This window comes from Vicia villosa, linkage group LG5 (assembly GCF_029867415.1).
Source record: "Vicia villosa cultivar HV-30 ecotype Madison, WI linkage group LG5, Vvil1.0, whole genome shotgun sequence".
In the NCBI taxonomy this organism is placed as follows: domain Eukaryota; kingdom Viridiplantae; phylum Streptophyta; class Magnoliopsida; order Fabales; family Fabaceae; genus Vicia; species Vicia villosa.
Window position 1 is genome coordinate 154,679,457 of NC_081184.1, and position 14,267 is coordinate 154,693,723.

General features: G+C 30.8%; 1 protein-coding gene across 1 annotated transcript; it reads right to left on the bottom strand.

Moving 5' to 3' along the window:
* Nucleotides 1-854: 854 nt before the first annotated feature.
* Nucleotides 855-4,710, bottom strand: LOC131603328 (probable serine/threonine-protein kinase PBL16). The gene is made up of 6 exons (XM_058875623.1): nucleotides 4,340-4,710; nucleotides 2,912-3,216; nucleotides 2,676-2,811; nucleotides 1,920-2,056; nucleotides 1,705-1,828; nucleotides 855-1,515 (listed from the first exon to the last, which is right to left on the bottom strand). Exons 1-6 carry the CDS (start codon nucleotides 4,398-4,400, stop codon nucleotides 1,130-1,132), a joined length of 1,149 nt encoding a protein of 382 aa, XP_058731606.1. The 5' UTR covers nucleotides 4,401-4,710; the 3' UTR covers nucleotides 855-1,129.
* Between the last annotated feature and the right edge of the window lie 9,557 nt (nucleotides 4,711-14,267).

The following is a 14,267-nucleotide window of genomic DNA, read 5'->3' on the forward strand; positions in this document are numbered from 1 at the left end:
ATAAGGCATATGATGTCCTCGAGTTTGTCGTCTTTCCATGCACACTGGAGAGAGTTGTACTCATGTGATTTTCCCACCTCTCTAGGAGGCCCATTGTGTCTTGGAAGTAGGGGGTGTCAAAACGAGTCCGGCCTGCGGGGAAAATATGTTTTGCCCGTACTTTTACGCGGGGCGGGGAAAGGTTTTAGGTCCGCTTCCTTTAATGTGTCCGCCCCACCTCGTCCCGTTTTTTTGCGGGAATTAGCTTTTTCATACAATTTTATTATTTTTAGGCCTAAAAGGTTCAATGCCCGCGGACTTTTCCCGCCACGCCCTCACTTTTTTGCGGGGCTGGGCACGATTTTTGACCCGCACAATCAAATATGTCCGCCCTGCCCCATTTTTTCGCGGGCTTTTGCGGGACGGGTTTAAACAGGGCGGACATGCCCGTTTGCCACCCCTACTTGAAAATAGTAGGTTAAGCATTCTTTCTCACATTTCTCCATTAGCCCCCTAACACATCGAAGATTGACATAAGGAATCTCCCAACTCATTTTGCTTAATCAATGTGAGTTGAATAACAATGACTTATAATTTTATTTTTAATTATTACAATATGTAAATAAACAATTATATCCTTTGATGTTTGCTTCTCGTGACAAAAGTCATTTAATACACTCTAAAAATTGTGTGAGAACATGTTCTCAAAATTCCTTCTAGACACTAGATGGAACGAACTCAATATTATTGTCTGATATACATGTTGGACACTTAAAAATATATTTTTCAAAAATATTATTTTTTTACTTTAACGCTCATTTACACATCTTTTTTAGACAAATCTCACTTTTAAAGGGTTAAACATATATTAAATCAATATTATAATAAAAAATTAAAAACATTAATTTCAAATGAAATATTCTAAAATTTTAAATAATAGATAGATAAATGAATATCAAATCCTATCATATATGTAACAATGTCGGTGTCCTATATTTTTGACATTAACAGTATCCAACCGCCAGTGTCATGTCCCGATGTCGTTGTTGGAGTCTGCATAATTGTTACAAAGTTAAGACGAACCTTCTTTTTATAAGCATGAGAAGGAAAACTTATATAACCTAAAAACAATACCCTCTCTACTTTTAAGTCATTTTGCTTCTTTCTTTTTAACATCAGTTTCAGCAACCTCAGTGATTATAGTAAATGTTTTTTCAATAGGGGCCTCACTATATGTTGTCAAAGGCTCCAATGAATCAACAATATCTCTCATTAGAGGCCTTGCTTTTGGATTCTTGTTCAAACAATGATATGCAAGCATTGCAGCCTTATGAGCTCCTTTTACTGGATAGTTACCGTCTAGTCTTGGATCTATAATATTCAACACTTTCTTCTTTTCTTTGAGCAAAGGAAGAGCCCATTCTGTTAGGTTTTGCTCTCTAGCTGGTCTTAGTTTGTCTAAAGATTTTCTTCCAGTCAAAAGCTCAAGAAGAACAACACCAAAACTATAAACATCACTTCTAGGAGTCAAATGACCTACACAATAAACAACAATATCAAGCACTGAGACAACTACGATAATGACACTGACACGTCAATATTAGTAATAACTTTAAAACTGAATAAATTAAATGTAATTACATGTGTCTGTGTTGGATATTGACACGTGTCAGATATTGAAGACTACTTTGTTCTGAGGTGTCGGTGTTACGAAAGTTAGTTTACCTGTCATAATGTATTCTGGTGCAGCATATCCATATGTTCCCATAATTCTAGTAGAAACATGAGACTTGTCTCCAACTGGTCCATCTTTAGCAAGGCCAAAGTCAGAAAGTTTTGCATTATAGTCCTATTTATGAAGATATGGTTACATAAATATATAAAGTCATCAAAAGAAATAGCAATATAGCATGGTTTCAATAATCTTTAAGTGTGCTGACCAGATCCAGTAAAATATTTGATGTTTTGAAATCACGATAGATGACCGGTTTTTCTGCTTCATGAAGAAATGCAAGTCCTTTGGCAGCACCAAATGCAATCTTCATTCTTATGGACCATGGCAAAGGAAGCAAAATTTCTGCATTATACAAATAACATTCACATTGGATATTATACACACAAAAACAAACAGGTAAATTGAAAATTTTATATTTAAAAAAAATGAAAATAGTAAACTTTTTACAAAGTAAAGAATCCCTTTTTTTAGCTTCCTTAATGCCAAACATAGTAATGTACTTGGGATAATTTGGATTCTCTACTGTTTAGAACTTAATAGTGTTATTATAGAGAACATATTCTTAATCATATAATTACAATGATTGATTACATTGTAGGATCCACCAGAAACATTACCCAATTGCTTAGATTTACACCAACAGACAAAATGTACCAAAGTCACTTTATGTATATTCTCTTTTATTAGTGTCAATATTGTCGGAGACAAAAATTACATTTTCCTAGTCATTGTTTAAATTCCCTAATCCATAATCATAAAAGATACATATTTTCGCAAATTTATTTCAAAATGCAGAAACTGATATTGCTAGGCTGTACGTTAACATCAGAATTCGAACCCAGATACTCACCATGTGTGTGACTTTCTATTAGTCATTATCACTCTGTCTGGTATCAAAAAATAAATACTACATAATTTTCAATATCAAGAAAAGAGTAGGATGGTATATAGTAGTACTTACTTGAGAACAAATTGTTTTCCACACTTCCTCTGGCCATGTACTCATAAACTAGCACCCTATGTTCATTTTCACAGCAGTATCCAATTAATTTCACTAAATTTGGATGTGAACATTCCCCCAAAAATATCACTTCTGCCTACAAACAAACAAACAAACCAAACAAATCAAAATTAATCTAAAATTCTAAATTTTTTTGTGTTACATAAAGTGAGAGAAAATTAATGTATACAATATACCAGCCATTCTCTATGACCTTGATGACTATTGTCTCCATCATGAACCTTAACAGCCACAGGAATTGAAGGAAGGCCTTCTCTTAACTCCTCAGAAATAAAGCCTTTATAAACACTTCCAAATCCGCCACCACCCAACACACGATCTGGTCTAAAATGTCCGGTTATTATCTTTAGTTCATCGTAAGTGAATGCAATCAAATGATTTGCAGCTGAATCGCGTCGGAGATCTTCAACTTCTTTAGGATTTGATGGTAACTTACAATCATCATGTTCATATCTTTCTTTCACTGCTACCTGGTTTTGTTCTTTTCATCAACCAAAATGAGAAACTAATAAGAACAAATCTTACATATTCACATGTAAATTTCTATCCATTTATTCTAAAAAACAAGCAAAAATTCTAACACATCCCTTTAAGAACTATGCATTCACATTATGACTAATTCAGGAGACCAATCTCACCATCCACTTGTTTGTTAACTTGCTCTATATAAGAAAAGTACATTCTCCAATCTCAATTTTTTACCGACTGGCCAACCATTTAGCATCTTTGTCACAGTTAAACCGTGACTAAATACTACCTCATAAAATGATTGTCTCAATTAACCGTAATTAAATATAACATACATTTATCACTATTAAAATACGACAGCAACCAATTATATTTTTGAAACCTACCCCCATTTTTCAAAGAATTAAAAATGTAAAAATATGCTACAAAAGGTGTGATGATGAGAACATAGTTTAAATGCGAAGCAACCAATTACATTTTTGAAACCTACCACCATTTTTTATTAAAAAAGTTATTATATTATACTTAAGATTTAAGAATAAAACAACTACATGCCGACAAACTTTTGAAGCAGACATAAGAAAAAAAAGTGATTACTTCATGCTAGCTAACAGCTCCTATGTTGAAGCAACTTTAGAAAAGTTTCAAACATTTAAAAACAACATCTAACTCTTATATGCAGATTTCTATTTTTAGTTCTTTTTTTCCATTGATTTGAGGTATATCTCACCTTGTTTGTTTCGCAAAAATGTTTTTTTTTTATTTTAATTTATTAAAATTAGAAAAATAAATTTGATATTTGTAATCAATAATTGAAATTAAAATCATCCATGAGTTTGTATATTCCATTAGATTCAAATGATTTAATAACTAGAAAACAAGTGAAAGCCTTATCAATAATATGAATATCCATCAAAGTTAGTAGTACAATATATTGAAGAGAAAAAAGGAAAATGAAAAATAAAAATAAATAAATAAATAATATACATATATGTTTCTAGAAAAGAAAAAAAAAAAAAAAAACAGAAGGAGAGAAACATAGTTTCTAAACAAAGCTCTAACAAAATACACCAAAAATGCTTCAAAATAGAGAAGAACAAAAAGTAACTTTTTTGTTTAGTTTTTGTGAAACCAACCTGGTTTTGCATTGGATGAGACTCTATAATCTGATGATTCCCTAAACCAACAATTTCCCATTAGACACCAAATCCAAATAAACCTTTGAACTTTGCACTATATAGCTAGCTATAGCTCCTTTTACAATCACAAAAACTAGAACTTTCTTTTTATCTCTAGTGTTTTATTTTTGACGCCCAATATTAAAACACATGGTTTAACTTTTAGAGCAAAGAATAGTGTGAATGAGACATGTTGGTGAAGAAAGAAAGAAAGAGTGGGAAGTAATTTTAGTGATGGCAATGATGGGGTTTGAGTGAGTTGAGGAGTTGTGTTGGCTTAGTTATGGGAGAAGAATATGAATGGACCCACATTAGAATGAGGTGTGTTGATTTTGTAGTGATTCACAATATGGCATTATATGCAATTTCATTTTAGTGCGCATATAGAAGGTGCTTGTTTTTGTAAGATAGTGGATTCCCACCAATCTTCTTTCCATCTCTCTCTCCATATATTCAACTTTCTTTCTTTTGAGAATTTGAATCTTCTTTGATACTTGAACATATATCCTCATTCATTCTTGTTGATCTATCGCGTCTCATCGATCAAATTGATTGGTCGATGAACCGTGAAAATCAATATAAAATTGAGAATATAAGAAAGAGCGTAAAATTAATACTGCATCGAAAATTATAATGAATAACAAATATTCTTTTTAATGTAGTATTGTTAAATGTACATAATTGTAGTTGAACACAAGACTTTGGATTAAATATGTAAGAGATTCTTTAACATCACTCTAAATACTATTAGATCATAGAAAATCATGATTCATCTAATACATATTCTATAAGATCAATTTTAATGGATGATTTATAAGAAAATTTATATTTATTTTAATTAAAAAATCCTGAATTTAAACTCAAGTTGTTGGTAAGCAAATAGAAAATATAACCAAGTGTTAATCATAGTTTGCTATATAATCTTTTTTTACAAACTTTTTATGTTTCTTTGTACTTTTTGTCCTAGACCAATAAAAATGGCTATAACTAGTAAAGGGGGTTATTTGCTTATTTAGAAGATTATCTTAGAATTTAGCAACCAGGTAGAGCAAGCACTTCGAGTAATTAATTACTTTTTATTGAATGCCAAAAAAATGTATAATTGTTAATGGGTTTAAAATTGTTGTTAATGTTAGTTGGTTCAGTAGTGATTGACGCTAGATTTGATAGGGGGACTATATTTTAATTTCTGCAACTGCGATCAGAAGAGGGCTGAAACTATTTGATGTCAGAACTAACCCCTAAATCGGACTAAACTGGTGGTGATAAAAAAATTGTTATTTTATTTAACTTTTTCTATATCAAAGTGCACCACTTAGTAGATTTAATTTAATAGTATATCTTTATCCCATGATGACGCAACAATCTAATATGACAAATGTGTAATGGAAGGAGAATATGCCAATAGATGGTGTCCTTGGTGTTATTAATATATATCTGAGATGATTATTAATATGAAAATAATTAAATAAAATCAGTAACATTCTAAATAAAATATGGAGATTAAAATGAATATATATTCTATCATGGAAAAATATCAAAGTAAAAAATTTCTGTCAAACTAAAGAGTCTATTGATACATATCTTTTTCATAAAAGTTTTCTTTAGAAAAACTATTTCGTATACAATAAACTTATAGAAAAAATGTGTTTGTGATTCAAAGTTGCATTTTAAATAAAATATGGAGATTAAAATGAATATATATTCTATCATGGAAAAATATGCAAGTAAAAATTTTCTGTCAAACAAAAGTCTATTGATACATATCTTTTTCATAAAAGTTTTCTTTAGAAAAAACTATTTCGTATACAATAAACTTATAGAAAAAATTGTGTTTGTGATTCAAACATTTTAATAGTTAAATGATTGGAATTACACGCAAAATTTGAAGAATTCCAAATCAATTTTGATGAATAAGAATTAATTTTTTGATTTATTTTGTTTTTTATTTTTCACTATTCACTCGAGTGAATTAATCACACTTTAGTTGCAAGATGATTCCGCTGCACAATTATTATGAGAGAAGAAAAGAAAAGATGAATTAGAAAGAAAGAGAAACTAGAGTTTTGGAGAAAAGGGGAAGAAGAAGAAGAACATTTTTGCACAGTTTCTCTATGCCTTCAAACTGAAGTTTATTCAATATTTTCTCTATGTCACTGCATTATTACAATGAGGATACATCCTTATTTATAGTTTGAGACTGCTTGCACACTAAGCAACCTCCAACTAAGCTAACTCATCTAAAACAAACAAAATAACGCTAAGTCTAAACCCCTCAATGTAAGCTCCTTCGACACAAATACATTTCGATGACATAAGCATTTCGACAACAACAGACTTTGTCGAAATTACTTGCTTTGACACAAAGAATTACACTCTCAACACACCACATAATTCATTGTGTATAAGCTATCTACATTCATCATTGATCTTAGTCTTTTGAACACTTCGACCTGCACACCCTTCGTCATAATGTTTGCAATAATCTCATTCTCAGTTCTGCAGTGTTCTAAGTTCAGCTTCCCTTTTGCTAGTTGCTCTTGAAGATAATGGAATCTCGTCTCGATGTGTTTGCTTCTTCCATGTGCTATCGGATTCTTCGTCAGATTGATAGTTGACATGTTGCCAGTCTTCATGGCAATTGTTCCATGATTCTTCGTTGTAATCTCTTCGACCAAATTCACCATTCACGTTGTTTGACATGTACAAAGAGAAGCAGTTATGTACTCTGCTTCACACGACGATCGTGCTACATACTGGTTATTTTCTTGAGATCCAAGCAACTAGTGCACAACCTAACATAAACACATAACCAGCTATGGATTTTCTATCCTCAACGTCACTACACCAACTTGGATCGGTGTAACCCTCTAGTTTGCATTCTTTTCCTTCGTCATGAAACAAAATGCCATAGTCAAGACTCCCTTTGAGATACCTTAGTATCCTCTTCGTAGCTGTGAGATGAGATACCTTTGACTTTTGCATGAAACTACTCACCATACCTACATTGTATGCTAGATCAAACCTTTTGTGACAAAGGTATCTTAATGCTCCGGTAAGTCTTTTGTATTGTGTTGGATCGACATCATTTTCATCTGAGTCTTTCGATAGTTGTAGTTGTGGTTCAACAGGCGTTGAAGTCGCATTGTCGTCTTCCATCTCAAATCTTTTGAGTATTTCACTTGCATATCTTCTTCGATGCATCATCAAGCCTCAACTACTCTTGTAGAATTTGATACCTAGGAAGTATAAATATTGCCCAGATCCGACATTTCGAACTTCTTACTAAGATCACCTTTGAAGTCTTCGATCTCTTTCTTGCAGCTACCCGTTATTAATAAGTCATCGACATAGAGACACAATATAAGAAATTCACTTTTGCTTCTTCTTACATATACTTCACGCTCCGTTGTGTACTTCATAAATTCTTTTTCCCTTAGAAAACTATTTATTTTCTTATTCCATGCTCTTGGAGCTTGTTTGAGTCCATACATAGCTTTATGCAACCGATATACCTTACATTGTTCTTCACTCTTCACCCAAGTGAATTAACCACACTTTGGTTGCATGATGATTCCGCTGCACCACGATAATGGAAAGGGGAGAAGAAGAAGAAGAAGAAGAAGAAGAAGAAGAAGAAGAAGAAGAAGTTGTGAATTCTGTAGAGAAAATTCTCTGCTCTTTATTTTGTTCACCGCAATATTATGACTCACACTTTACAATAATACGGTACCTCCATATTTATAGGTTAAGACTCCTTGCACACCAAACAATCACCAACTAACCTAACTTAGCTAAAAACACAAAATAAAGCTAAGTCAAAAAATGTTGAGACTGACTCCTTCAACTGTTACAATTTGACAACTATTTGCTGCATTCGAGTCTCTGTCAAATACAACTCACAAAATATTAAAATAACATACTTTGATACAAAGAATTACATTCTCAACACATACTTCAAATAAAATTAAAATTCCCTCCAAATATTTGACTGGAACACTTATAATTTTTTGTGATTGATTTGGAAGACTTAAAAATATTCCGACAATTAACTACATAAACTATACTATATCAACCATAGGTGTAGATCATACTGGCAATGCATATAGCCTTATTTTCTCGGTGTCATTAAGACATTAACATATGTCTTTGATTCATTAAAAAACTTCCTTCTTTTTAAGAAATACTATAAGCTTTTTGTTTTTGTAAGTAAATAATTATAAATGTGATCGTGTATTTAACAAGAGTCGGCATCTGATTATTGTCGGTGTTTTGTTCACATGTCACATTATTTTTTTTAAAAATGGAAAACAAAATTTGAAACCTAGAAATTTGTCAAGATTTCAACTGTTTATTTTCCGTCAGATTTGATTATTACAAATTCCTACCAATCTGGAAGTAGGATAGAATTTTATCCAAACAAACTTGGGAACAACAATCTCATGTTCAACCTTTTCTGACTAAGTTTCTTTAGCCTTGACCTTTGCATACCAAATATTTAGGCATTTAACTATGAAAGTTCTGTTCAATTATGGTAAGAACTAAGAATAGTCCATAGTGTGGGGTGTGCACTACTTTTCTCTCCATGTTTGCATTGTGAATATATTTTATACTTTTTTTATAAATAAATTTATATTAATAAAAAAAGTATTAGGCGTACTCAACCATACAATACAAGTAGAATGTATTACAAAGAATGTTAACTAAATCAAAATCTAAACAAGAGATTAAATCAATGATTCACAAGACAATCTAATGGATTGATACACTAATCAACCCATCTAAAAATATATGCATCTTTGATTTTAACAGCAAACTAATTCCAAACCAACAGCGTGGCCCTCTCAACCATCTCATCTACTCGAATGACAACTCCTTAAAATAAAATATCATTCTTGTTTAACCAAATTGCCCAACAGACTGTAAGTCATACCAATTGACGAAGGTTCTTATTCACTCTATCTTTGAGGATAGAACTAAAATTGCTGAAGTTTGTACCCGATGCATCCAACTCAACTTGAAATGGAATGTCCAGACACTTATAAATCTTTTCCCAAACTTGAAAAGCTAGGATACAGTCGAAGAAAAGGTGAGGTAAAGATTATTCAGCAACAAAACAAAAAGGGCAAAGCAAATTGTGGGATCCATTGACAATCCCTCGGCTAGCTAAAGTTGCGTGAATTGGCAACCGATTTAGCAGCAACCTCCAACCAAAAAAAAGTATTTTGCTAGGCTCATTCTTGATCCAAAGCATTTCCAAAAGATGAATAATACTTTCATCCACCTGCACATCAGTGTCAGACACTGCTTCTATTACTTGATGGCTGCTTTTTACCGAGAATCCATGTTTGTTTCGCCACCACACAAATTAATCGTCCACTTGTCGTTTTATCTGCACATCTTGTAAAATAGACAGAAGAGATTACAGTTCTACTTCTTCATCCTCCTGTAACAACCTATCTTTCATTAGCTTCACATCCCAACTCCACGTATTATCCATCAAATCCCCTATAGTTGATACTTTGTGATTAGGATGTGTTGCTCTTGCAAAGATGAGTGGAAACAAATTGTTAAAAGAATAAGGTCCAAGCCATTTGTTTCTCCAAAATTCAATAGAAAAACCATTTTCAATTTTGCAAGAAATGTTGTTTAAGAACTAGTTGCAATCCTCCTCTTCCATAACACCTACAAGATTCAAATATCTGCATCATATGGAATCACATCTATTGACCAACGACTTAGCATCATCAAGCATTTTTTACTTAATATCCCCATACCTCAATGATAACAATCCCGACCATAGAACATTGATTTAGTTAAGAATGCACCATTTCCACTTGCTCAAGAGAGATAGATTAAACATTTCACAATGTTTTACTCTTAATCCACCTTGATCTTTCGGTTTACACACTAGTCACCAACTAATCCACATCGTTTCCTTTTTCTCTGTATCACCACCCCATAAGAAATCTCGTTGAAGTCTTATAATGTCTTGATCAACACACTTGGGAGCCTTATAAAAGGAAAATAAATAGATTGGAACGGAATTGAGTACAGATTTCACTAAAGTCGCCTGCCCACCAACAGATAGATATTTCCCTTTCAACTTTGATAATTGGTTTTTAAGTTTGTCCAACAAAGGTCTCCAAGTGCTCTATCTCCATGGGTTTGCACCTACTAAAATGCCAAGAAACTGGAAAGGGGACGGTGTTGACATCACAGGCCAGAATTGTTGAGGTTGCCTCCAAAAAAACATTGCTTGAGATTTACGCCAATAACTTTACTCTTACGGAAGTTTACAAATAGGCTTGACGCCAAATCGAAACCCCTTAACGCAGCTTTGATTGTCTAGATATGATCATTCCCCAACAACTATCGTATCATCCGCAGTTGCAGTCAATTGAAATTCATGTCATTCGATACCTTAAAAGGTTGAAACAAACCCAACCAGATCGCATTGTGCATTAACCCTGTTATCCTTTAGCCACAAGCAAAAACAAGAAAGGCGGCAAAGCAAAACCGACATTGAACTTGAGAAAATGCATGCTTCCATCCAACTCATCTATTTATAACCAAAGCCCATTCTGCCCATCACATCTCGTAAATAATCCTACGCCACGCAAATATCTTTTCAAAGTCGACTTTAAACAATAGACAATCTTTCTTAATCCTTTTGGCAAAATATACATGTTCATTTATCACCAAAACCACATCTAACATTTATCTGCCCTGAATAAGAGATATGCACGATGTAGTAACTATTTTAGGGATTCCAATTAAGTTCAATGACACAGTCAAACTAGACATGCATCGCACAAGTTTATTATATTTAGAATACATAAAATATATAATATATTTTATCAATAAAATAAAATTTAATTAACTTAGTTAAAATTAAATTGCACTCCTATATTAGAAAAAGGGAGCACTTAAACCAGGAAGAAGATCAAAAACTGAATAATTTGTCTTAATCAAACTGGATTCAAACTCAGGACTTGAGATGTCTTAATTGATTGGATTCAAACTTAAAACTTGAGGAAATTTCTTTGTGGACCCCCAAACCTTCTTGGAACCTTCTTGGAAATCCGCGGTGAAATTTCAAAAATGTCCCTATAGTTCGGAAGTGCATCTCTGAAATCATTTTTTCTGAAAAAAAGTTGATTTCGGAAGTGCACTTTTGAAAGCACCTTATTTTTAGGGGAAAAAGTGTTTTCGGAGATGCATTTCCGAAAACACTCTTTGTTTTAGGGAAAGGGGATGTCTTCAGAGATGCACTTCTGAATTCACCCCCTTGGAATAATTCGGAGATGCACTTCCGAAATATTATCTGATACATAAAACATAAATCAAGGTGAATCATATTTGAGATATTAATATTCCAAATATTTATTTAATATAATAAAGTAAAACGAATATTAATTATTTTATAATATAATATATATAGTAACATTTAATTGATCGATTAATTTATCAATGGCATATTTGGAATATTAAGATTCTTTTATTTTACGATGTATTTTTGGTTTTTGGTTGAATGTACGGTTTATCACCTTTATTTTATTTAGTTTGTATTTTAATTTATGTGTTAATATATGTTAGTATTTAATTGATCGATTAATTTACCAATGACATATTTGAAATATTAATATTCTTTTATTTTAAACCTTTATTTTATTTAGTTTGTGTTTTATATATTAGCATTTAATTGATCAATTAATTTAACAATAACCTATTTGAAATATTAATATTCTTTTATTTTACTATATTCTTTTATTAAACTTTTATCTTATTTGTGATTTAATTTCTATGATAATATATAGGACCCGTTTGTTTTGGCTTTTTTTAAAATGATTTTTATAGTGTTATCAAATTTGTGAAAAAATTTTTTACAATGAAACTTTTTATAAAAGCTTCAAATGAAAATTTTGTTTTAATAGTTATTCTTAAAATGTGATTTTAGGTATTTCATCTATTTATGGCAAAAAAAAATTGGATATCAAAATTTCAAAAAATCATTTAATTTTGAAGCTATTTCAAATAGATTTTCATAAAAATCATTTTTGAAATTCAACTTTTTAAAAAAATTATGATTTTGACTAAGTTTTGGTCTTCAATTAAATTATGTATGTTTATGGTATAGAATGTCAAATTAAGTGTTTCATTTTAAACAAAAAACGAATATAAAAAAACTTGTAATATTTTGAAAAACAGTTTTAAGAAATCTATTTCTATTTTTTTAAAGCTAAAACAAATTGGCCCATAATAACATTTAATTAATCAATAGCATTTACTTTAATCAATTAATTTATTGATGAAAAATTTAAAATATTAATATTCTTTTATTTTACAAAATACCGAATTGTTAAATATATTTCCAAAACAGGATATTTTTTGGTACTTTTGGCTGGGTATTTTTAGCTTTTCAACATAGATTCTCCCCATTAGAGGATCATCTGTGAAGGAATTCTCAACTTGTGAGGAGCTCGAAAAATGGGCCCTTACAATGGCAGAGCTCGATAAGCCCAAAACTGAAGCCTAAAACATGACTCAATTGTTTAAAAAGTAAGGGTTGCTAAGGTTTTCAATTTATAGACAATGAGTTTTACTCATAGTAGTAGTCTATCGATGTGGGACTAATAAAAATGTATGATAGAATGAAAACTGTTATATCCCATCCCATTGTAGTAACAGTTTTACATTACTTTTAAAGGAAAAATCTGAACAATCTCTCTATACCGTCTTTACAAAAATCATTTGAAGTAAAAAACAATGTCAAAAGTTCAAACTTATTAATTATTATTATTATTATTATTATTATAAGGATTATTTTAATTTAAAAAATAGACAAATCATAATAGACTTGTTTGATTTTTCTCACTTGACTCAAATATTTTTTCTCACTTATAAAAATAAACCATTTTCTTCACTATTCAAATGTTTAAAAAAATAATTAATTTTTTTTATGATATAGAATTATTATTATGTTTTATTAAAAATTAAAATTAAAACATTTATAGACTACGATCCGACCTCAATCCAATCCAATTAGATCCTTAAACCTTAAAACCATGTTCATTCTGATTTAATAAGCGATCCGGTTTTAATTGTAATAAGTGCTTTCAATTTGTTTATTTGTTTATGTACTTATTTATGACCCAAAAAATTATACCAATTACAAATATTTATCCCGTATTTTTTATATTAATCATTCATAATATTTGTTTTAGGCTCGCTAACTTAGGACTTCATGTCAATGATTTTACTTGGTGGGATGTTGTTCATAGAGAGATTCTAATGGAGTTTGCTAAAAACTCTATTGGTCTTCCTTGTTATAGAGTAACTCACTAAGGAGTTTTGGTGTGGTTCCCCTTCTTTTTCTTTTTCTTTTTTTCTTTTCTTCTCTATTGTAACCTCTCTTTTTTTTTTTTCTTATATATTTTGTGGTGGACTCAGTCCACCTTCAGATTAAAAAAAAAAATTGATTTTTATGGTTAAAAAAAAAATTACAAATATTTGTTTATTGTTATTTATAATTTTACATATTATTAAGATATATTTGCTCCAAAATCTATTTATTTAAAATTATAATTAAGAGTATTTGTCCTGCATTTATTTTGTATTAATCAACGGCAAAGATTTGTATCATGATAAATAATATGTTAACCATGACCATAAAATAAATGACAAATATGTTTATGCATTTTAATTTTATGGACTGATTGCATCTTGATTAATTTTTTATTTGTGTAAAAATAATTGTGTATGAATTTTATCCTTCAACAACTTTTTAAGTGACTTGAACAAAATTTAATTGCAAAACAAATTTAGTTAGTGTATTGTAATTTTTCTAATTTTTATTTTCATATATTTTAAAACAGTAATTTTT